Here is a 26,394-nt window from a genome sequence, read left to right on the forward strand (position 1 = left end):
TTATTTTATAACGATTTATTGTACAAAACAATAATACATTAAAATGTACAGGTATGTTTAAAATTTGGACACGTTTAGGTCCCAAACTCCGGATAATATTGTATATCCTTCCCTTACAGACACCATATTGCTCGTCGAGGCGTCAGCACTAAACAGAAATATCGGATCTAGATAAGCAAACTAGATAAAGAGAATAAAATATAACAATAAATAATAGCACGCTGTCAACTTAAGTACACATAGTCTATCGCACTGCTTCTGTCGACGGGCACCATGTAGTCTTCAAGAACAACGTAACGTAGTAACAAATCGAAACCTCCTAAATAGTATAAGTAATAGTATTGTATATACACATTATGAACATGTCCTCTCCGTAGAAGGTACGCAGGTGGCGCCCACGCGCGGCACGACACTCGGGGGACACTGGGGACGGTGGCAGAGGTGACGGTGGCTTACCACTTGTCAATGACCACCTCGTTCGCTGCAAAACAAGTAACGGTGTTGTTAGCTTTGCGCCGGCCGTCAGCTCTCTCCGGAACTTACGAGGTCGCTACGAGGTCACTGCGGGGTCACAACAAACAAGGGTGCGTGCGGGCGTGTGGCGGCGGCCGGCGTTTACACCTTCCACATCGGCTTGACTGGGGGCAGACAACACCGGGTTAGCATGCGGCCACTGGACCATTCCCGCATTGGCGTGGCAAGGATTAGGGGAAAGTTTTGCAATATACACTTGTGCTTGCTATAACAGAACCAATTGTCAATTTTCTTGTACTAGATCATTTCATAGATTGTTTTTTAATACTCGTTAGACATTTTGTTGTCAATTAAATTTTGAAATTTAGGATGTTTTGTAGCAAATCATTTAGCCAATAGCGATTTATTTTGAAGCTTGCAAAACCTTGTTTTAATTTGTTAGTAGGAAAACACAAAACACTTGTTATGTGAATTGACATGATATACACAGTCAGTTACTGTTCGTGGAAAAGTGCAAGTTCAGAGGTAGTTAGAACATAATTGAGAGGTGGGTGAGGGGCTGGATGCTATAATTCAATGAATAATAAATCGAACATTTTATTTATTGTAAACTGTGTATATTTTAGTTATCTGCAACATTTAGTACACTGTTATTCTATCATAATAGTTGGAGAGGTTCAGGATTCACAACAAATTTTTGAGCATGCCCTCAATTGTGCAGTGTCGTATGTTGGTAACCATTTGCCTCATAAGTATATTATAAATTTTAATTTTAAAACTTACTTTAACTTTCCCACATAGTTTATCTATAAAACATTAGTTATGTAAAAAATAAAAAAAAGAAAACAAAATTTATTAAAAATACAAAAAAACTGTACTTTTCAAAAAGTAAACCATGCAATGCATACATGCAGGATGGAAAATGAGACATTTGTCTTTACACAATAGTTTGAACTTCTAGATCATAATATTTTTATATATTTTAAATTTCACAATGACTACTTTAAAAAAATAAAGACAACTTTTATTCCAATATTGGGCAATCAAATACAAAATAATGTATAAAATTGAATTCTCAAAATTCATTTTCATATGTAAAGTCTACCAGTTATCACCAAAACCAAATGATCTTAACATTAACTATTCATAAATATTTCACTATATTGCTTCAAATATGTTACTCCCAAATACTTTATTAAATATTTTATAGACATTGAACTGTAATGAGTAATTTACAATGAGGCATATGTTTCATGTCACAATTGTAATTTTTAAAGAAATTCTTGCAATTAGTTTATTGTTAATAATAGCGCAAGAAGACACATTCATAAATTTGTTAATAATATTAGCAGCAAATATACGAAGGCATGTAAATGATGCAGTAGCATAACGCTATTGCAAATAAATATATTCTTCAGATATTGGAGTTATGCTTTGGGAAGGTTATAAAGCGACCGCAAGTGAGAAAAAGTAGTAACGTTCCCTTCTAATAATAAAGTTAGCTGTCGTAACAACGACATCCCTAATACACTTACAATAAATTACTCTAATCTAACAATGTAAGTTTAATATAACATGTAAGCAGTCCGAGAGGACAAGGTACTGAGCTGTGTGCGAGTATACTATTACCGACGGAGCCTGTCCCAAAAGAATATATATTTATACAAAATTTGCTATCGAAATATACTAACTTACAACATAGTAAATTCTCATAAAACTATAAAAATTTTTTTGGTGTCCAATCAATGAAGTAATGATATTATCACATAATCTTTAGTTAAGAATCATAGAGTAGGAGTATAGAATGTAAATAAAAAAATGGACTCCAAATGGGTTATTGAAAAATGAATATTATTGTCTCGCACATGCCAAATGCTCGCAACAGCGGGCCACTATACTACTGTAGCGCGGAGCGGAGCTGTCCGTCGAGCGTCCGGGGTCACTTCACACTGCAGTCAAATCAAACGTCACACGGGTCACTTCACACTGTGCACACTGTGCTTCGGTATTAGCGGTACAAACTGTTAGGTACTGTGGTGAGCCAGGGCTCATTGTCTATGATTCCACAGCGGCGGTATGAGGGGGGGTATTAGGTGTGAATCAAACAAGGGGTGGGCGTCTTATAGGGGTCCGTAGATGATGATGCCAAAGAAGACGGCCCACATGAGCACAATCCACTGCATGCCGTGGAGCCAGTCCAGCAGGGAGTGGCGCTCACCGTCGGAGATCTTGCGCGCGACGAATTTGAGCACCTCGTCCAGCAGCACCACCGGTATCGAGAACTTCATCACCGTCATCCACTCGTCCACCGACAGCGGCGTCACTTGGAACACGGCCTGCAACATACATTACGTCACGTGTCAACGCCGCGCTTGGTCTTGTCACCACAGCGAGGAAATGAAAATAAATCATATCCTTAAGTGGGAATAGAATCTAAAACCGCCGTGGTTACAGTACCATAATGTCACCTGAATATTTCATATTGATAATAAAAATATATTGAAAATACATAAAATCACGATTCTTGCAGCGCACACGTAATGCACACTGACATTATAGTAACTATTGGAATCTAAAATTATGGGAATAAAGAGATGTCGGTTTTTCCTTTGACTATATAAAATACAGATACAGATGCAAAGAACATTTACATCAAACTAATTATTGTTCATGAACTATAATATTTAACTTACCTTATTCTATGAATGTATACTATACACAATGAAGTAAAAATCTAAATTTATAATATGAACTGACACTCACCGAGAGGACCTCAACATAAAGAATGACAAAGTGAAGGGTGAATGAGAGGGCCATGGAGCCGACGAGCCACATGTTGGACCAGGGGGGCATCGTCACCAGCGACTGGTTCTCTGACAAGCTGTTCATGGCGTTCAACATCTCGATGGTCACAAGTACGGAGAGGGCCATGGTCATGGGATGGGGGTCGGTGAAGATCTTGCAGTCGATACCCTGAAAATAAGCACATACAGTTTACAATGTACACTAAACAAAGCTGAAGAGTTTCTTTGCTTTTCAAAATATCTTGTTGTGTAGGATAGTCCATTTATTGAGAAAGGCTAATACTAATGGATATAACATATTTTTCTAAACAAATCACTACACTTGCGGTCAAAGCTTATAGGTAGGTATGATAGATAGCTTTTAAAATTATGATCACTTTTCTAAAGAATAAGTTATATTTCCTAACAACAATTTAATCCTATTTACCTTGAAGTCATCAGCATTGTTGAGGCATTGCAAGTGGTGAGTGAGCTGCCAGTAGGTCATCTGAGGGCCGTAGGGCGAGTACATGAACCACCAAGACGCGGCGCCCACTGTTGCCATACCGACGTAGCCACCGATGGCCATGTATCTGTATACATAAATTAGAAATTTATATATTTTTTTATTATGTGGTAGTCGATACCAGTAACTTCGTTCGCGTGGACTTTATCATTTAGCATTTAATTTCTTGAAGTCCCACATAAGATATTGTAAACTATTGATATTTAAATGTAAATTTTTGCTTAAAAGCAATTTATTTAGTTCTTATAGTTTAGCTGGTCTTTATGATTATACATCAGGTGTGCTAGTCTTCAAAATAAATTACGCCCATGTCTTTGAGGCCACATTAAACTTTTAAATTACCTGAAGAAGAGCCATCCAGAGATGAGACCCTCATCAGCCTTCCTGGGTGGTTTGTCCATGATGTCCAAGTCAGGGGGGTTGAAGCCGAGGGCGGTGGCGGGAAGACCGTCAGTTACTAAGTTGACCCATAAGAGCTGTACTGGGATGAGGGCTTCTGGGAGACCGAGGGCAGCGGTAAGGAAGATGGAGACTACTTCACCAATGTTTGAGGAGATCAGGTAACGGATGAACTGCTTCATGTTGTTGTAAATAGCACGACCTAGGAGACAATTATCTTATAGCTTTGCTGTTAAGAGGTTTAATATTAAAATTTAAATCAATTATTTTTATAATAAGAACCAATGCATTTCTTCGCTCTGGTGTCGAGGCAAAAGCGCGGCGTTGAGTTCTACCACTCAACACGTAATGCTTCCAGAATTCGGTAGAAAGCGGGGAACGGAGTGTCTTAACACTAGGGTCCCTCTGCCTACCCTGCTGTGTGCGGGATACAGCGTGAAGCTCATTTAATTTAATTTTTAAAAACAAATGATTAATTATTTTATTTCATTTTATAAATTTTCATATGCATCAATATATTGACTTGATATATTTTTTTCTTACCTAAATAAAAATTATAACACTATATATATAGCATTTGAGTACCTAGCAAACACAATATTAATTTAAAGTTAAAAAAACAGTACCTTCTTCAACAGCAGCTACAATAGATGAGAAGTTGTCATCAGCGAGCACCATCTCAGCAGCAGACTTGGCGACGGCAGTACCAGAACCCATAGCGATACCGATTTCAGCTTTCTTGAGGGCAGGGGCGTCGTTTACACCGTCACCAGTCTGTAAAGAATTTATTTATTTATATATTTGACATTTTTAAGTGTTATTTCATATTAAGGATATAATACGAAAACATTTTTAGTAAACGATTTACGGATGTACTTGAATGATTTCCAAGACTTGCCAGTTCAAGCACCGCTATGTTAATAATTTTATATATTTCTTTTTAAAAATCATTAATTCTTTATTTTTTACCACAAATAATAATAATAATACAAAAGAAGAAAAAAAAGCACATAAAATTGACGCACAAAAGGTGTTCATCATCATCAGCCTGTCCTCGTCCATTGCTGGACATAGGCCTCTCCAAAGGTGTTACTAATCAGCAATTTGGTCTAATCAGGTTTGTACTGATGTAAAATTAGGATTGTATATTTATTTACATACTATTATAATATACCAATACTTATTGTTGTGCCATTTACTTGTATGATGATAAATACAAATTTTATAAGATGTATAAAATATGTTTTTAAAAAATATATTATAATTTAATCAGTTTAAGTGCATCATAACAATGAAAAATTGTTGAAATTTTGAAAAAAGAAAATTACAATGCTCAAATAATATTTTCTTACTTTGTTGATATTATGGACATTGTAAGAAGATTTAATCATATATTTTGAAGTGTAGGCTATTTTTTTAATCTTTTCCTTATAATAAACACTTCATGTAAATGGCAAAGTGTAAGTAACATGCCTATTTGAAAAATATGACTATTAATAAATATAATTAGCCACCTTATTTTAATTTAACCTGTAAACTTCTGTATTTATAGATATGATACAAATTCTATATAAAAACAATCTATTTTAAGCAAATATAGCTGCAAAATTTTAGAATAACACTTTGCGAGTTAAAAATAGCATCGTCGACGTCCAACGTTCGTTTAGTTTTTCGCTATTCGTTACATTACGATTTTCAGTATTGCTATTATATCGTTCAATTCGGACACGATGTTCCAACGGTAACAGTTTACAAACAATCCTGACTGGCTAATATAAACATATCGAAAACCATTCTCAATAGTACAATCGTAAACATCAAATAATGATCAAATTTGCTGTTTTGTTTATGAAGATATTGTTTTTAGAGTAATGGAGATGAACATTGCATCGTCTATATTTACTTATGCTGGCATTAGCATTTATAAAATGTAATATTTATTGAATTAGCAATCTAAATTAGTTTATATAAAATTTTTATACTGTAAAAACTGAAATTTGTTGCACAATTATAATATAAGAGTGATCTTTACATTGAGTACCTAGAATAAGTTAGTGTTAAAATAAATATTTTACAACCAATTATTTTGGATTTTTTACATACTCCACTGAGTTATTTTAGCCCTATTATTTGATACTCATAATGGATTGATTGATCAAAACCTGTAATCGGCCGGTTTAGACAACAATACCGAATTATTAAGATACCTTTGCCCACTTTGCGAGATATAACGAAAAAACATATATAGACTTACCATAGCGGAAATTTCATTCATGCTCTGCAAGAATTCAACGATCTTGGACTTGTGTGCGGGCTCCACGCGGGAGAAGAGGCGTGCCTTGGCGCAGGCGGAGCGCTGCTCGGCCACGGGCAGGTCGTCGAACTCGCGGCCGGAGTATGACTTGCCGGTTGTGTCTTCGTCCTCCGTGAACACGCCGATACGTCTGTCAATTGTTAACATGAGGTCAGGAAAACCCAGCATCAGGAACTATTTCCCCTTCTTTCCGCTTAAATTAGAGCCATCGCCGCACGGCACTATTTTATTTACTTTTTCAATTAATTGTAAAATATAAAACACTTTTGAAAAAATACCTGCAAATAGCTTCAGCGGTGGCCTTGTTGTCACCAGTGATGACGATGACGCGAATACCGGCGGCGCGGCAACGGACGATGGAGTCGAATACTTCCTTACGGGGAGGGTCCAACATGCCGACGACACCCACGAAGGTTAGGTTAACTTCGTATGTGTAGAATTTGGTGGAGTCTCCGAGGTCCATTTCGTCAGGCTTCATTGGGTTGTCAGCAGTAGCCAAGGCCAAGCAACGAAGTGTGTCACGTCCAGTACCATATTGACGGGTGAGTTCCAGGATACGGTTCTTGAGGGTGGAGTTGAGGGGTACTTTAGCGGTTCCAACACGAGCGTGGCTACAACGGTCCAAGACACCTTCGGGTGCTCCCTTAACGAACAATTTGGGTCCATTTCCGAGGCGAGAAGGCTTGAGGGGTGTGCAGTAGGTTGACATAGATTTCCTGTCACGGGAGAACTCGAGAGTGAATTCCTTCTTCCATTTGGTTTCAATCTCTTGACGGACAATAATAGCAGCGGAACGGCGATCGAGGCCAGACTTGGGAACATTGAAGGGATTCATTTTCTCGGCTAATACAATAAGAGCGGTTTCAGTAGCTTCACCGACCTTTTCGAAAGCTTGTTTGAATTCGTTAAAGTCAATAGCGGAGTCGTTGCACATAACGCAAATGGTTCCCAACTCATGGAGGGCGTCGAATTCGGCAGCCTTAATTTTCTGTCCCTTCAAGTAAACGTCACCGATGGGTTCGTAAGTAGAACCGGTAATTTCGAATTCCAAGAAGTTGCTGTCGCCACCTTCAATTTTCTCAAAGATGAACATACGAGACACGGACATTTGGTTGGTGGTCAATGTTCCGGTCTTGTCCGAGCAGATAACAGATGTACAACCGAGGGTCTCTACGGACGGGAGTGACCTGACGATGGCGTTCTTCTTGGCCATCCTCCTAGTTCCGAGAGCGAGGCAAGTGGTAATGACAGCCGGCAGACCTTCGGGAATGGCAGCGACAGCCAGAGCGACGGCGATCTTGAAGTAGTATACTGCTCCCTTGATCCAGCTACCACCGTGGGCGGGGTCGTTGAAGTGTCCGATGTTGATGGCCCACACGGCGACGCAGATGACGGAGATCACCTTAGACAGCTGCTCACCGAACTCATCCAGTTTCTGTTGCAGGGGAGTCTTGATTTCCTCAGTCTCAGACATTTCAGTACGAATTTTACCAATGGCAGTGTTGAGTCCTGTACCCATGACGATACCGCGGGCCTTGCCGGCGGCGACGTTGGTGCCAGAGAACAGAATGTTCTTCTTGTCCTGATTCACAGCGCGGGGGTCGGGAATGGCGTCAGTGTGTTTGATCACAGACACAGATTCACCAGTCAGGATAGACTGGTCAATGCGGATGGTGGTCGAGAAGATCTTAATCAGACGGATGTCAGCTGGGATCTTGTCTCCGACGGACACCTCTACGATGTCACCGGGGACGATCTCTTTTGCTCTGATTTTCTGTACACCAGATTTGTCTCCTCGTACGACTTTTCCCATTTCGGGTTCGTATTCTTTTAAAGCTTCGATGGCGGATTCTGCGTTTCTTTCCTGAAATACAAAAAAAATAAAATGTTCAATACATAATAAAAAATTAAAAAAAATAACTAAATATGTTATACATTGATGTTTTATCATTTTACCTGCCATACTCCAACAACGGCGTTAGCAATAAGAATTAGTAAAATAACAAAAGGTTCCACGAAAGCTGAGAATGCATCTTCGTGTTCTTCAAATAAAGCTAATACCTGAAAGTTTAGACATGAATTACTTAAAATGCCATGACAATAAAATTGAATTTAATAAATAAAAAAAATATGGTATACACTTACGAAGGAAATAATGGCGGCTAACAGTAAAATCTTTACTAAGAGGTCATCGAACTGTTCCAGGACTAACTGCCATATACTCTTGCCTATGAAGGAAGTAGTCAATTAGTGAAATTAAGTTAAATTTAAAAATATGTCGTCTTAAAAAAAACAATTTATATAGGATGGAACAAATATTATTTATAAGTACATTTGTTATTCTGTATGTAAAGTCTATCTTTAAGTAGGTTATGAAGCAGCAAATAAGAAATACATATCTAACGTCCATGACACACTTTTATTTGGGCAAAGTTATATGTCATCATTTTATTTAGTTTCATAATTAATATTAAGTAAAATTATATAGTATTAATGTTCTTATGGTCGTTTAGTATTACAAAGCAATGATTTAAAAGCACTCATTAGTAAGCTATGTGTAAGTAGACTAAGCGAAATTAATTTGTTTGTTTCTCACCTTCCTCGGCGGGCAGTTCTGAAAACAGAAAAGAACCGTAATTAGAGTTTTGAATAAAACATCAAAGGAGTAATTTTTACAGACGATAAACCAGTCTTAGCAGGCATGCGATCTATCTCGCTAGTTACGATCGTACATAAATACATACACGTACATTGACTAAATATGCGCCAGCTAAGCGGGCCGCAAGCCGCATGCCACTATTATAAAAACGAGGATTTTGTGATGATATTGCTCTATTGCAGGAGCTAGCTCTCTAAATACATATTCAATTATATAAAAGAATGTTTAAATATAGACGAACAGGCTATTAAGTTTTTGATACAAATATCTTCAAGAACGAGGTCACCATTTTTTGTTATAGATAAATATATTAAGTCTCTATATGATAAAGGGCTTAAGCAAAATAATCACACCTATCTGGCTAGAGTACAAAATACAAGTAATCCACATGGTAATTAAACAAGTTCCCAGTTTTATCTTCTTGATAACAAAATAAAGAACAAAGCATGTCAACACTGAGATCACGTATTTGTATATTGTTACTGTTTTACTTTGCTTCTAAGACTGTTATTTTAAACTGTATTTGAAGAATGGTTGAAAAAAAATCACATAAGAGAAGATTATATTGTAAGACTATTGTAAGAGAGTTATCCTTATTGATATGGCTCAATGGGACGGCTGCACGTGCAGTGACGCAGCACCGTAAGCAGATTATAAAGAACTACCTAAGCTACTAGGCGAATGTATAAAAATATAATAAAATTGTAATATATGATACTATCGTATGATACTCGTACGAGAGCAGACATAATTGTTATTGTAACTTGTTTGGTTTTCGCAATTATAAGACATAAATATAGTTATTTTACGTTGTCCAGATTCCATGTCTACGTACTATATTTTTAATATTGAACACGTGCACTATAAAATGTTCTAAGTGTAGGGTTTCAAAAATTATTTACTAAATACTAATATACTATATTTTATTAATTTTAATATTAAAATACAATATTAATGGAAATTATATAATGCGTAGGGGTTAGTTTTTCAATAACCAACGAGGGTAACGGTAGAACCAACTGACATCCAGATTTCAACCGGGTGCAATCAGGCAACGTGGGCTGAGTCAATCATTGTAACGAGTATTTGCGCACGCAGTCCGAATGCCAACTCCAACAAGACTAACGTAAGCAATATATCAACGTATCAATATCGCCTTGTCAGCATCTGCGTACGATCGCTTTTCAGAACCATCAAGCAACCAAGTGAAGCGGGCAGTTTTAACGAGCTACGTATTCATGGACGCCGAACGTAGAAACGTGCCTCGCTTCTTAATGGTCCACATATTACATATATCCGTGACAGTCAACTTGGTTTGACTTATTACATTGAAAAAAAAAAAATACAGTCGAATTGATAACCTCCTTTTCTTACAGAAGTCGGTTAAAAATAATATGCTACGATTTATCTTTACGCATTTTCTATATTTTGCGAAGTAGGGAAAAAGCAATTAAACCTATACCCAATTCTCTAGTTGCTATTCATTTAAGGGAATAATCGAGACAGTCTTGCTTGGTCTATTCCTTGATCTGTTCGTACCACCATGGACGATATTCATTTTAAATAAAACTGTTATTTTTTTAAAAAATACCGACATACTATTTATACAGTACATAAATAACATTCTTTACATAACCAGTTTCATTTATGGTTTATAATATATATTCTATCACAAATTTTATATTATAAAGATCATCGTTTTTATTATGTCACATACAAATAAATTTATTCAAATATGTTTTAAAAAACAATTATTAAATAGTTCGTTTGATCTGCAGGAAATTTATTATATAAATATTATACGTATTTTGGGTACATCACGTCCATCTATCTAAATATATTATTTTCGGTGTTATATTATTTGGCACAAATTCAAGGAAACGAGTAAAGTAGAGACAATATTACAGACCTGTTTCATTTTTATTTATAACAAAGTGTATAATGAAGTTGAGAAGCTTAGTCCAGAGTTTTAAATTTCTATTTATTATACGAAATATATAAACGAAAATAAAAGAAAAACCTACACAGTTTGAAGATAATATAAATGTAAAAATATATTATATAGTTTTCAAGTGAAAGCGATGACTGAGACGCGGCAGTAGCTATATCGTAGTACTGCCTAATAGGGCTTCTAAAGTTTTGACGTTTCTATGAATAAGTATTTATTTATAGTAAATACATATTGTACAGTAAGTTTTTAGCAAATATTATTATATTTGTGACACAAACTAAGAATATTAACAATACAGTATTGGTGTATTGTATTTCGTTGTCCGTAATAGAAAATGACAAAATATTAAGTTCTAGTTGCGAAAAACACCTAAATTATAAAATATTTCACGAATATTTCAATTTCAATTTAAGTATCTTTTGTAACTGGAACTTAATATTTGTTCACGTACAAACACACGTTGATTGTAGAATATTATAATGACTTAACTACTCATGTATTTTTTTGTATGTAATAATTATATACATTATGTATTTAGTGTATGAGTTAGAAAAAACTGAATAACGCAAAAAACTAAGATATTTCGTTACTAGATAAAAAAACAAGTTCTCACGTAATAATACTACATCAGTACATCTTTACTATATATTTAACTAATAAATATATTTTAAGGTACATTTACGACGAACACTGTAGCGCTCGTCGTGACATCGATTAATATATTTGATTGGTTGTGAACCATGAACCTTATAATAACTATATCGAATAGCGCGCCAGGTTCAGTGTGTTGATTGATTAAATAAATTATATATTGGAACGCGAATATTGGCTCGGGACGCGCGTCTGCCGCTCTCGTAGACGCAAGACCATCCAAAATAAACCGGGCGATGCCTATCTATATAATATTTCAGTCACTAGGCACTCCGGTGCTCACCGCATCACGCGTCAGCATTCCCGGGCGCCGCGCACCTCATCCCACTCGTACCAACCAACAGGCAATGCATTCAGCCATTACGAAAAACTGGCCGTTTGTGATTTTTAATCGCAAATTAATGAATAATTCGATTCTCGCTCGAGGAAACTCGTGGCGTTAAGTTCCGCCACTAACCACGCAATGCCTCCAGAATTAAGTGGAATGCGCGGAACGGAGTGTCTTAACACTAGGTTCCCTCTGCCTACCCTGCTGTGTGCGGGATACAGCGTGAAGCTGATTATCTATGTTTATGAATAATTCTTCGACTACATCACACACCATCTATTGTTCTACCGACTCAAAAGCGTCACCACAAGACAAGACATTAATCGTCAACATGCGAGATCAGCTCGACACGTTTCCTCTGTAATAAACCTTTTAGATATCAAATGACGCACGTAAATACATGGTACCTACGTATGCAATCCGCCGACGGAATCGATTGACTCACACGGTTAGCGAAAAACCTGTTTCTTATCAGGAAGTAAAACTTGAAAAAATATACGAGAGATTTGTTTGTATAAAAACATTGTTTTTGTATGTTCGTCAAAGAATTAAGGACAACGATACCTTTTACCTTTTACAACTGAGTGATAATTCAATGAAAGTTTTTTCATTTATTTCTCATAACTGCTTTATAAAATGCTGACATTTCAACCCATAATAGAAGTGCGTTCACATATATGCTAGAGACGGTACATTTAACCGAGTTCACCTTTCATAAATATTCTAATTAAATTATGACAGGATATTTCTTTGATCGACGATTTATTTATGAAAGAAATTTAGGTACAAAAGAATTATAAGCGCACTTAGACCGATGTGCAAGAACACATGGCCAATACAGCATCCGTTTTGAAGATTAAAAATGGTTGTTGTGATTACTTTAACACATGAGAACAGCACAGAACATACAAATTAGAACGAAGATGTCTTAATATTTACTATTTCTTTCCTTTTTTAGCTTACGCTGTATCCCGCACATAACAGGGTAGACTGAGGGAACCTCCCAGATAAACACTCCGTTCCCATTAAGACGCTTCCGTTCTACACTTTCTGTCGAATTCTGGAGGCATTGGGTGTTTAGTGGCGGAACTCAACGCCGCGCTTTGCCTCGTTGTGAAAAATGAAAATAACCAATGTTCATTTTCTCGAGTGCGATTCAAACCTACAACCCGTTCCGTTTACAGTCGCACGCTTGTGCCACACCTATTTCTTTATATTTCTATTCTATAAACTCTCTCTGTAAGTACTACTTCAATTTCTTCGCATAGGTCCACTCAAATGTACGATCGTAGTAAGACAAGGTATTCCGGGAAATCAGTTACTATTTCCTTGCGCTATTTTTATTGGAAGATATTTTCAAAAACTTCAAACTGTTTACTGATGTTCAAATAGCACGTGTTACTAGCAATTTATTTAATATTTCATTCAAATAAATATAATATGTTAAAAGCGAAATAACGGTAAGTGGTATTGAAATGTTATAAGACGTCAACGAAACTTGTAAATATTTAAGGACGAGAACATCAAAGCCGCTATAAATTCATTAACAAGGTACTATTTGCTTTAGAAACTATTCTGGTTCGAAGTTTTCCGTATTGTGACCGATTTCAAACGTGAAGTGACGTGACGCGATTATACATACTACTGAAGTAAAATATCGTTCAGCGAGTACTCTGAGGAAATAAACAATTGTCAGTCTACCTACCTTTTTGCCTCTCATTTGCATAGAAAACTAAATTGATACTATTTAACATTTGTTTGTAGAAGGTCTTATTTTGAGCGTCTTCAATGGCGAATTGAAAAAAATATTCTTAAAATCGATCAGTAAATAACGTATATTATGTATGAATAAGTGAAACAAACAAGGCTTTATACATTATTTTATAATATAAAAATTTATCATTATTTATTTTTTAGATTTACGCTCCAATTAAGTTGTATGTTTCAATTGTTGTATATTATATATTATATTTGTACATAATTTTTTTTAATATATATTATAATGAAGGTGGAAACAGTAGTAAAGAAGAAATTCAGTATACAGCGGTATAGTAGAACGAAAATATATTGAAACTAAATGTGTTATCGCAATTATCCACTCTGAGCCTAGCTTATCGTATATTAAACAATATTTCCCATCGACACGCTGAACGTATTCTGATTATGAACAATAGAACATTTAAAGTAAATATTGTATTAAAAAAAAGACAAATTATGCTAATTATCCTTATATAATATCTTTGGTGGAATAAACCCGTTTTTTGTTTATAAATTGATCTTACTTCAAGACCAAGAAGATAAATAATGGAAAAATTTTATTACTTTTTTTATTAATTAATTTATAAAAGAGGTATGTAAGATATTTAACCGATTGGGAAGAATGGTCATCGAATGGCGACCACGTCTCGGCAAAAGGAGTACAGGCCGCTCTCCAACCAGGTGGACCGACGACCTCAAGAAGACAGCAGGAATCCGCTGGATTCAAAGGTCTCAGGACCGGAAAGAGTACCGAGCATTAGGGGAGGCCTATGTCCAGCAGTGGACTTTGAAAGGATGGATGTAAGATATCATTCAAATTCGGCTGTATAGTCTAATATTTGATAATATAAAGTGTATATAGTATACAAAATCAAAGACATAAAAGGACGTTTGTGCGAGTCCGAAATACGAATGAAGACGCAACGCAACACAAGTAGCCTGATTATAATTGTCTTATTGTGAAGGTGGAACAATGTTTCCACTACAAGGTTAATGACATCCTTTGTTTGCCTAGGTAAATGTAGGTAACGCATTTACTACTATCAAATCCGATAAGACGATAACAATTTGTTTTGCTTTAATTTTGTTCAGAGTATCTCTCTAATCATTATAATATAATTTATTTATTTTTATAAATACGTGACCGTGGCACGCCATTATTTACATGGTTATTGAACATATAAAAGGTGGTTGAGATTTTTTTAATAAGTACAAGCTATAATTATATATAAGGGTTGACATCGTTCTTACGCCTGAAAGATCCTCAGTGGCCAACGGGCTGTTCACACGCACCACTGGCAGTCGATGCTCATAGAATACCTCTACTATAAATAACGTTAGCTGGTCAACGAGTGAACAAGATTTTATGAAATGTATTATATATTAAATAATATTTTTTATAAAGAAATAAAATTAAAATGTCTGATTATATTTTCTAACATCAAAGGTTTTTTCTTATAAAGTAATATACTTATATTTTAGTGTTTTTTAAAAAAATATATTGATAATTGTGCTGGTATAGATGCCTTTTTTGTTTGAAAAGGTCTAAACAACTTTATTTAATTTTCTTGGGTTCCGTACCATAAACGAAAAATGGATCCTTTATAAGATAACTTTGTTGCCAATCTGTCCGTCTGTCAAGATAATTTTCTTAAAAACGTGTTCAAATATAAGCCTGACATTCATATAACATACTCAGATCTAAGATCCCTTAGAGCACAGGAAAAATTAAGCTTTTACGTCAACGCAATCAAAAGATGCGAACGCTTATGCATCGTTTTTGCATAAAATGTATAAAGTACCTTGAGTTGACCTTCAATTATGAAATTTAGTTAGAAGTGAAAATCCTAAAAATGGAAATTTATAGATATATAACAGAAACTATTTATTACTAGCTTTTACTAGTATAGCCGAAACAGCAAATTTTCTAACAGTCCAGTTAATTTTGCTAAAACATTATATTATGTACATTGAATTGAGTCATTAATTTATTGAACATAATTAAAATAGATATTTATAAAAAATGTTCTTAGCAAATAATTTTAATTTTAACCTAATTTAAATATATAGTACAACAAAAGATATTGTCTTTGTATTACTCTGCACAGGCAGAGTAGGGCAGTTAGTTATTACTTTTTAACTGACTTCTGTAAGAAAAGGAGGTTATCAATTCGATTGTTACTTAAACCATTACATTAATGTGAAAGATAATAAAAAAGATTTGTTTCTAATCATAGATTCAAATTTCATGTTTAAAATAAAATACCATATCCTGTTCTTGTTATTTATATGAACATTAGGTATATTACATAGCATCAACCAATATGCATATTTTGTAAATTTATTATAGCCTGTTTTAAATTTAAAGAATTACTATTATACATAAGTATTTAGTATTCAAGACAGAAGGACTAACGGTTAATTTGTCGTAAAAAATTTACACATTAGTCGCGCATTCTAGGAGTATGCCTGTATGATACTAAAGATATTTCAAATTTTGTTTAAAAATTATAATTTGGTAAATTTTTTATCGTTAAACTATAGTTATTTCATGGAAAACAATATCAACTCCTGTATTTTTTTTTATTATTTTACTTCCAATTAATTTAAATATAATAAAACAGTAAAAACTGAATGTTTGTACACATTTTTGAAACTACTGTGAATTTATTTTTAATAAAACCTGGGAAACAAATAGGATCTAATTAATTTAATAAACCAAATCACCGGATGTAGAATCTTAATAGACCAGATAATTATAAGAATTAAAAAATGGCTCTATAATAAAGTTATTCAGCGTGATGATCATATAACAATGAGATACAAAAATTTAATGTTGGGAACATCTGATGAAGAATACTGAGAGACTAGCTAAACCATAAAAAAATTGAAAATGATGCCTTAGCAGAAGTTTCTCATCAAAAATGTAGTCTGGAACATCTCATGTAGAATGCTACAGGTTAAAATGCTAAATGCAAGACATATAGTTCATTTGAGTAAAAGTTCAGGCACAAACTGTCATAAAATAATTTAAAGTATTCCTTTAAATTATTTTATACCAGCAGTAATATCACTTAAATGAGCATAGACTAACTAAGCGTTATAACTGAAAGTGGTTCGCAAGATTGCATTAAAAATCCATCAGTGTTTAGGTTGACTAATAATTGTTTTATTTTCAGGAATATTACAATAATTAAGTGTTAAAATGATAAAAATAGTCCAGCATTAGTGTAAAATAATGTATCTATTTTCAAAATCTTAAGGTTTACTTTGCAATTTAAAGAATAACAGTATTAAAATAACCTATCAGTTTTTCCTAAAAACACTAAAAAAAGTACAGTTTGGTGAAGCCACAGATAGGCCACTAGTATGAAAATAAAAAAGAAATAATAAAATTTTAAATATGACTACTACTTGAATTTGTATATTTTTATGCAATACATTTTTGCCACTGAACTTTTACAAATAAATTAAAAAAATATATAAAACTTAAAAGTAGCTAAGGCTTTCAATGACACTACAATATAAAATACTTGACTTTCACTTTAGAATGAATTTCTTTGTTTTGTAGTTTCATTTATTCGTAACAATAAGATTTTAAGTTTCTCTTCTAGAACATTTATTAAACAGGTTTACAATATTTCATCTAAAAGTGCTCATCATTCTGCAATTTCGAATTTTATAATAGATTTTTGTTGTGACCGTTTATTGTACTAAATATTTCAGAATTGTACTTTATATTTCAATAAATATTTTGTTATATTTATATTAATTAATTATAATTAACGAAAAAATATAACATTATTTATTTAATACATAAAATAAACACCATTACTTACCATTTGGCCCATATTTCTCCTGATTCCTTTTGATTTGGTCTGGACTAAGCCCTTTGTCTGGGTCTGTGCCAAAATATCCTAAGACTTCATCCACGGATTTCGAGTGAGCGTCCTCCATGGTGGAATTTCTACGTTGCCGTCAGTTCTAGAAGACAAGGAAGAATATAGGTTAGAAAATGACAAGTCATCATCACTGAGAGGTTATGTACTTAAATATTGCTGAGTTTTTTGTAATTACTGTTTGTTACAAGTAAAATAATACATGAACAATATTTGGTTGCACAAAAATTTTTACATATATCGTTAATAGGATGAAGGTAACCTCATACATTTTTTTTTAAATCATTGTCATTTGTGGATGGTGTTTTTTAACAAAATTCAGTGAAACAACCTATAAATTCTTTCAATGAAGTACCATATTGTATTTCGCAAATAATAAAATTTAAAAGAAATCTAAGAAAATTTTGTAAAAATGAATTAACTGGCTATTTCCTACATTAAGCACCGTTTAGCAAGATCACTGCACACTCACCGAGAACTTTATTAATACATGAGCAGATACTGTCTTAACGAATATATCACTAAACATAAATAGTCTGATTTTATTTATTTCGCAGTTACAACTAAATTTTCTACTAAGCTAATACTTTTTTCTCGTAAATATCATAAAGTACACCAACACGTATCCAATCCAGCCGTCATTTTTTCCTAGACTGACGTAGAAAAGGAGTCTGTTAGAACGCCATCTGGTATTCAGGTCAAAAACTAATGCTATCAAATATTAGTCTTATAAATATATATTTTGTTTCTACGAAATATTAAATTAAATAATTGACTTAAAACGCAATATATTAATAAAAACAATTATAAAAACATAAATTACAAACAAATAACGTTAATATTAATTTACGACGTTTTATAAATGTGGTGCATTACTATAGGTCGAATATGTACCACGTGACGCTGTGCTATTTTTATGTTCTAGGCGCCTAGAAAGTGCGGTATTTTTAATTTTAAGAAATAGCTTCATAAAATTATCCGCGTTATGTAACACTATCACCATATAATTTTCCACAAATATTCCAGGAAACGCAGCACTTGATCTCACATTTGAAATTCCACTCAATTCGTTTTATAAGTATTAGGAACTTACTGAAATATTTAATTCGACAGCGTCGGGAAGGAAAGAAGAAATAAAAGTGACGCGGGAGATGTTTTCCCGCCGCGCCCCGAGTATCGACTCCCGGGAGCCCCGGGCGCAGAGCGACGGTTTTAGAGCGGCGCGGGCGCAGCGGAGGGACATCGACGGAGATTTCTTTAATTATTTTGGCAACAGTACTAGATGGCACAGTCAAAACGCTTTCCAGGGTTGTATGTCGCGCGGCTGCCGGTGTCGCCCGCCCTATGTTGATCTTTTTATAGCGACCGTAGCCCGGCTCGAGCTCCCGGCGCTTTTTGAACTTGCGATTTTTGGCATAATATTCAAAGTTACGGCTATTTTAACTTACTAAGTCGTATAAGGTGTTAAATTAAATATGAATATGAATATTTTGTTATAATGGTAACTTATTAGGTATGCTGCCGGCCTAGAAAAACTGGGATCATGGCCAGGGCTTGCGTGACCCTTACCTTGATTTAGATATACGTAGTTACATTTAGTCGAAACTATATTTTTTTTATGTGTTTGAATGAATTAATTTAAATATATTAATAAATATTATTCAATTTATATAATTATCAAATTTCCAAATGCTTGAACGTACATGTTTTTGTTTTCATAAAAGTAGTAACTTGAAGGCTTAGATTATTTGTATAGTTCATAAGGTTATATAGTTCATTTATTAAGAATTATGGGATACAGAATATTATGCATAGATGATTTGTTTTCAACATATGTATATGTATACTTATCAATCAATGTAAGGTACCTATATAATAATTATTGGAGCGCAGCCGACAGTTCGACATTGGTCCAAGATCTGCCGCTCATGCTGGCAAGATGAGCTGGCCTTTGACAATGATCTATGTCATTGAATAATTCATGTCAAGACAGGCATACTACAGATAGATGGGCTGGTCATCTGTCGTTATATTTTAATCTAATTATGAATGTATACCTAACGACGGTCCCTAGGTAAAGTATCGAAAGTGGATTTTTTTTATGGAAAAAGGACAAGGCAAACGAGCGTTCGGGTCACCTGACGGTGATCACCGCCGCCCCCGTGCAGCACCAGAGGAGCTACAGGTGTGTTGCCGGTCTTTGAGGTGGAGGATAGACATAGACACGCTTTTTGAAGGTAAAATTGCAAGTATCTTTTATTGCTGTTTGGAACTATTAACAAGTGTAGGTTCCAATTACACACACGTTTAACGAACACATAACTATTTTTTTTAATTAAAAAAAAAACAATATTAAAACTATACTTCTTAGTAGTTTAAAAAAGCGAAAAACATTTGCGATTTTTCGTTTTCCATACTTTACTAACATACCAGGGGCAGTAGATTATTATTTATTTTTTTATTTATTATTATCTTTCTTCGAATAAAGAAAATAAAATCTAAATTAACATACGAACATTTCCCAAAAATAATCGTTTTAGTTATCCAAATATTTTTTTTGGAAAGCAAAAACTATGACTTAAAGTAGAGAGAATGTAGATACGCTTAATTATGCTACGGTACTTAAGATACGGTAAATAAATATAAATTATTTGAGATTTGATATCTCAGAAAATGATTAATAGCCAATATGGTGTTGTTATTATAAATGAAAATTGCTCGTTAATTTACTAAACCTTATGTAAAAATAATATAACTGAGCATCCAAAGGAAAATTGGAATGCTTTAATTCCAATTTTCATTCGATGAAAAGTGGAATATGTTTTGAGTTCATCTTGTTGTGGATTGACATAAAAATATTGCTATTTTTTATTGCGTTATTGATATTTTTTATTGCGCTGAAAGCACGTACGTAACGTATTGCTGAAAGTTAACCGGTTGACTTTTTATTTGCACTCTGACAAGTTAAACTTAGTTTTACCTTTAGTAGGTACATTCCACGTGTTATATCTTCGTTTTCTTGTTTTTAAAACTAGAAAATCATTGCCAAGTATAATAAATAATAATATTTATGTTCATTGTATTTAAAATGATTAACTAATTTTCGTTATATAATTTTTATTTACATAAAATGACCTGCACTTGCAGACGGTTAGAAAAAAGCAAAAAAAAAACCGTAAGTGTTTGAGAATTGGTCAATCACCAATTGCTGAATATTAGGTTTATTTTATTTTCAAAAAAAACGGGACAAGCGCTAGTCGGGCTAGCCGATCGTAGGTCCCGTACAAAAATTAGAGGTCTCGAGCTTTTCCTAAAATTCAAACTTTGTCTGATACCTCACTTGAACTAGCGGCTTTAATAACAAATTTTGTATTATTATTTGCAGTATTATTATTTAACACCAAAGTTTGTATTGCTTTAATACTAAGTTCCTGATATAAAGGCTCTTGACAGACAGACAGATACACGGACAATGAAGTGATCTTATAGGGGTTCTTTTTTTCCTTAAAAGGTAGTGAACCCTAAAAACGGACTAGATAATTGGTGTGAATATGATATTAAAAAACTTAGTTACCACATAAATACATACCTAATATTAAATTTGGATAAACAAAACTTATTTCAAATTATTAAATTTCTAAATACCTTCTCTATCAGTAGTTACCATTAGGAACTGGTACCTAATAAATGAAAATCAATGAACATTTAACATAGGCTTAAGTTATATATGCCATAGTAATTTAACACTAATATTTTGAGATTTTTTTATGGATTATATGAAAGGACATATTGATTCTCTGTATTCATTTTTACCTGGTCATCATTCCATCTTAGAGAAATATCATACGTATATAAATATGCATAATGTGTATTTCTTTTCAGCTTCACGCTGTATCCCTTTGTTGTAGAGGGAACGAAGTGTCTTATCACTAGATTCCCAGGTTCTCTCTACCCTTCTATGTGGAGGATATAGCGTGAGCCTAAAAAAATGAAGTACTACAGAATCGAACAATATACCGTCTAATTTTTTCTTACTGTATCATAGTGGTATTTAGTATTAAAGAGTTAATTCTGATATTATATAATAATCTAATATTAAACATTAGTTAATGTTGACAGTAACCAAATGACGGAAAAGATGTCAGCCTTGTGTTCAAAGAACTTGAAAATATATTTAGTGAGTGAAAATAGAAAACCACGGAGAAGCTGAACAGCTGAATGCCAATGTTAACATCTATTTCGGTGCCTGGAATAAAAATGTATTAAATGAAATACAAACGCCCGAGAACAGATTACTGCCGCGCATATATTTTATAATGTCATAATTTGGTTTCCAAAATACATAAAATATGTGTAATATAACGGATTATACATTCCATTAATCTTAATTGTTTTTGAGTTATAGTTTATATTCGCGTTACATTATTATTAGTCATGTTTTAGATAAAAATATTTTACTTATAAAATATAGTTGATAAGGATAGGTAATAATTCCCTCTTTTAAATATTATTTATATCCTAGAATATATAATAGCTAGTATTCACCATAAATTTTTGTATTAGAAGGCACCGTGGTAATTACCTTTCATATTTGAGGATAATTTCTTTTAGGTAAACTAGTTGGGCAATTTACAAGTGTTATAAAATCAAAGAACTACATTTAAAAAACTGATACGCTGAAGCTATCACAGGAATAGAAATGGGACCATGCCGGCATTGGACTAAGTAAATTTTAAAAGTGTAATGAAAAGCACACAGAAGTGCAATTAACCTTAACAAGGGAGCTTAAATTTCATTATTCTTAAAATATTTAGTACTAAATTAAAAAATCAGGAAGGGTAGGTAGAGGGAACTTAGTATAAAGACATTCCGGTCGCCTATTTTCCGACAAATTCTTAAGGCATTACATGTTAAGTGGCGCAACTCAACGCCGCGCTTCACCTCGATACCAGCGCGAAAACTGGTTGTGGACTTGATCCCTCGAGTGGCGTTTACAGTCACACGCTTGTACCCCTGCTCCACGACTGGCCTCAATTTTGATATTGATATTTAGTGTTATATTTACTGATTCTGTTATAATTCTGTGTACATCTATGTACTCGCACGTGAAGTTATATTTGCTTATTTATCTTGACGAAGTCATCAAATAATTCAATCAATCTCCATCCAGTATCAACGATGAGCTACTGAGAGCTGTATCTCACGAGTAACAGAAGTCAAGAAGGTGTTCTTACGAAACACTACTTATAAAATAAGCTTTTAAAATTCCTAGATAATGTAACGAGCCAATGTACGCCAATGCGTACGCACGGTGTACAGCTATCGGGGCGTACACGTAAGGCTATTCGTCATCTAGAAATAAACAGGCGAAGGTAATAATCGAAATAGAATTATAGTACTTGAGTGTGTCGTAACCATCTGCTTTGGCAGGTCTCACTTGTCGGCTGCGGTCTGAGATTTATAAGATACCTGCTCTACATGAATCTCTGTTAAGAGGACATTGCGAAAATAATTAAAAGAATTTCTTATTTCTGAAAGTTTGTCAAGTTGTTAAATTACAAGTAAAGAATTATGGTCGCGGCATATTGGAATGTAAGGGTTTCGGTTCAAATCTCATGATGTGCCTGGCATCTTCCTGGCCTTGGAATCTCATGATATGCCTTTGTAGAGGAAGTTATGCCGTTGTGCCAAATAAGTGAAAACCGGCAAACAAAGTGTGAAATACGTCACCAGACTTACTTTACCTGCTTTGAAATGTGAAGAGAGAGAGATAGAGATAAGATAAGAGTTGAGATTCGTGAAGATATAATATTTACCGTAAAACTACGCTACGCTTGTCTTTAATATATTTAATATTACCCAGTAACAAAACTACAATTAGATGCAGACAGACAGAGTCAATTATTAATATTATTTATGCTCATAAAATAGTTTCATAAAGTTCGCGATCGAGTAGATGTATCCGTAGAACATGAGAAAATATTTTAAAGTCGATCGTAAAAAATTATATAACTTTTTAATGTATTAGTGCATAATAATATCAATCAGTAAGTAATAAGTAATAAGTAATAGGATGTTCTCATGTGAAATAGTAAATTTGTTATTAAGTATACCTTTGTAGTTAATTGTTTACATTTTGGATACACACTTGTCAAATAAATATGTTAGAATATACAACGTCTACGTGTCTACAGCTTTAAAGCATGTAAATAAAGGCTTATAAACTATAATTATTAATATATAATGAAATATAGTGAAATTGTTTCTGATGAGAGAAAATCGCCAAAAAAGTCTCGGCTATGTGAAACATTCTTTCAGTTATATTTAAAGTATAATGCAAGTGTGCCTTGTATCTATTTCATCTATATAATTAATGGAAGCCAGTGTTTCAGGAAGTCTCATGTCAGTCATCTAAAACTATTTACAAAGAATAACATTATTGGCATTACTTTAGCAAAAATTTAAGTTATTTCAACAATCGAGACTGAAGGTTAGTCAGAAAATTACCATTTAGTAGCTTTTATATAAAGTGAATCTGAATATTAAGTATAATAAATTTCAATAACTGTCTATTATTAAAACACAACCGTGTGTCTATACGAGACTATTCCTGCACTACTGTAAACACATTTCACTTCTTGTAACACTAGCTTTTGATCCACATTTGGCTTTTGCACTTTACATTGTGTTTTACGATATACTAGTACGTATTCACAGACAGACAGATTGTCCATTTATCGCTAAATCCAATAATTCGTGTATCTGGCAACACTACAATCACATTCCACACAGCACAGTTCCGTATAAACACTGTCACTATAAAAACCGAACTTACCGTATCACTTATCACTTGGTCCCAATCACTGGTTAATTTTCTATATTTAAATATATTAATTAGTAAATTAAAAATATATATTATGCTATCGGTTGAGGTTTGCGCGCCCCATGAGGAGAGAGTCGAGATTGAGGCGCGCCGGGCGTGGGAGCACATCGACGTGCTCTTTTATAATCTCCGTGCCGGGTTTCGGCTCGTTGCCAGCGGTGGCGTCTTCGCAAACTTATTAAATAACCTCGTTGATCTCGTTTTAGATGGCTAGTTATCTATTGCTCGGTAATAAGATGTAATATTCAATATTTATCACGTTATCAACTGAATTTAGTTTTGTAATGTCATTTGGACTGACAACTTTTGACGTTACGTTTATTTACCATTATTAAACAAAATAGTAATAAATGTTAATAATTAACTTGCTTATGTTAGTAATTTTCCTTATGTGTGGGAAGTAAAATTTATAATTAAAACTATTATATTAAATTCTTTTTTTAATAATATAATATTATTTTTTAAATTACTTTTGATATTGTTTGAATATTAGGACGAACTGTTATACAAGAATGCAAGAGTAATTTTACATTATTTAAGTAGTAGATGATTAATCTAAATTAAAAACGATAAATCCCATTTTAAAAATATAATATCATAACAATTTTAAGGAAAATTACATTAACTTAAAAACATTTTTTTACGTTAATAGCAAACCTTTTTTTTTTAATTTTCTATTTTTTTATATTTTCATTTGGAAAATATGAATTTGACGTCCTTCTACGCCGTAGCCTTTCGTAGGCTTGCATATTCTTAAGAAATTTATTTTTCGTAAGAATCAAAATACAAAATACAAATCATAATGTATACTAACGTTACTACGAAAATAATTAAAGCTATTTCGGTGTATTCTTTGAGAGTATTGATGATAAGGTAATAAAGATACATTTTATTTGTTAACATTTATTTTTATATTTTATATAGTAATATATTCTTTTTTGTTCACGCAGTATCCCGCACCGCACCCGCAGTAGCAAGGTAACCTGAGGCAATCTGGGAACCTAGTGTTAAGCCACTCTGTTTCTCATTTTTCGCCGAATTCTTAGTCAAAAGATATCTATAGCAGTCCATAAAATTAATTAATCTTAGATGTGAATAATGTTAGGTACTTTATAAAATTTATATAATCAATCCAGGCATTCATGAACCTATTAATGTCAATATATATTAAGTTGTGATATAGTTGTTGTTATAAACAAAAATATAGGCCTAATGTGTAGAAAGAGTTACGTACGAGAAGTGTGGACGTATAATTATTACGGTAGAAACTCGCCTGCGTAAGTACATACGGCTACGTCTATGTATTAGCTACGTATTGATGACGTAGACCTACGAAATAATATATATTAAAACAATTTAATAATATTCTGAGGGAAACGCATTTGATTTTTTATTAATATGTGATTCTTTATTATTTTTAAATTATTTGGCGGCAAAATAATCTAAAATTATATTGAATATTTAATATAATAAAAAATATTTAATTTTTGTTTAATAATGAAATTTTGCAATTATATTTCAGCGTGCTTAATTTTTATAAAATATTTTTGTATATGGCAAAAGAAATAAATTTAAAAACAAAATATTAGCATTTTAATAAAAAATCCATGTAAAACCACGGTCAATAGCTAGTATTAAAAAAAAGTTAATAATATTATTTAATAACTATCTAAACAAAGCACAGCTGTCCCTTCAGTCATGTAAAATGTTGCAAGCATTGTTAAAATGAGCTTTTCTTTTATGTACGTTTTGACAGATGAAAAGGTGTC

At 33.5% G+C, this 26,394-nt stretch overlaps 1 protein-coding gene across 6 annotated transcripts; it reads right to left on the reverse strand.

Moving 5' to 3' along the window:
* Positions 1 to 24,737, reverse strand: SERCA (ATPase sarcoplasmic/endoplasmic reticulum Ca2+ transporting SERCA). 6 transcript variants are annotated; one of them, XM_085204447.1, is made up of 13 exons: positions 18,836 to 18,995; positions 17,683 to 17,827; positions 9,093 to 9,110; positions 8,642 to 8,724; positions 8,453 to 8,557; positions 6,775 to 8,360; positions 6,437 to 6,626; positions 4,809 to 4,956; positions 4,126 to 4,384; positions 3,706 to 3,850; positions 3,238 to 3,447; positions 2,693 to 2,810; positions 1 to 481 (listed from the first exon to the last, which is right to left on the reverse strand). In XM_085204447.1, the coding sequence occupies exons 2-13, from the start codon at positions 17,798 to 17,800 to the stop codon at positions 453 to 455; spliced, it is 3,009 nt and encodes a 1,002-aa protein (XP_085060573.1). In that variant the 5' UTR covers positions 17,801 to 17,827; positions 18,836 to 18,995; the 3' UTR covers positions 1 to 452. The 6 variants fall into 6 exon arrangements, with proteins under 6 accessions (XP_085060573.1, XP_085060574.1, XP_085060575.1 ...); XM_085204448.1 differs by having other exon boundaries at positions 1 to 638; XM_085204449.1 differs by lacking the exon at positions 18,836 to 18,995 and adding an exon at positions 18,215 to 18,395 and having other exon boundaries at positions 1 to 638.
* Between the last annotated feature and the right edge of the window lie 1,657 nt (positions 24,738 to 26,394).

Source organism: Heliconius melpomene, chromosome 20, assembly GCF_056956725.1.
Source record: "Heliconius melpomene rosina isolate 202511_hmr_F chromosome 20, ASM5695672v1, whole genome shotgun sequence".
NCBI lineage: Eukaryota > Metazoa > Arthropoda > Insecta > Lepidoptera > Nymphalidae > Heliconius > Heliconius melpomene.

Coding starts and splice junctions, on each gene's coding strand:
- SERCA (XM_085204444.1), bottom strand. CDS start 17,800: ATGGAGGACGCTCACTCGAAATCCGTGGATGAAGTCTTAGGATATTTT. Junction 8,361..8,452: donor CCGTTGTTGGAGTATGGCAG/GTAAAATGATAA, acceptor TTTGTATTTCAG/GAAAGAAACGCAGAATCCGC. Junction 2,811..3,237: donor TTTATGTTGAGGTCCTCTCG/GTGAGTGTCAGT, acceptor TGTATGTTGCAG/GCCGTGTTCCAAGTGACGCC.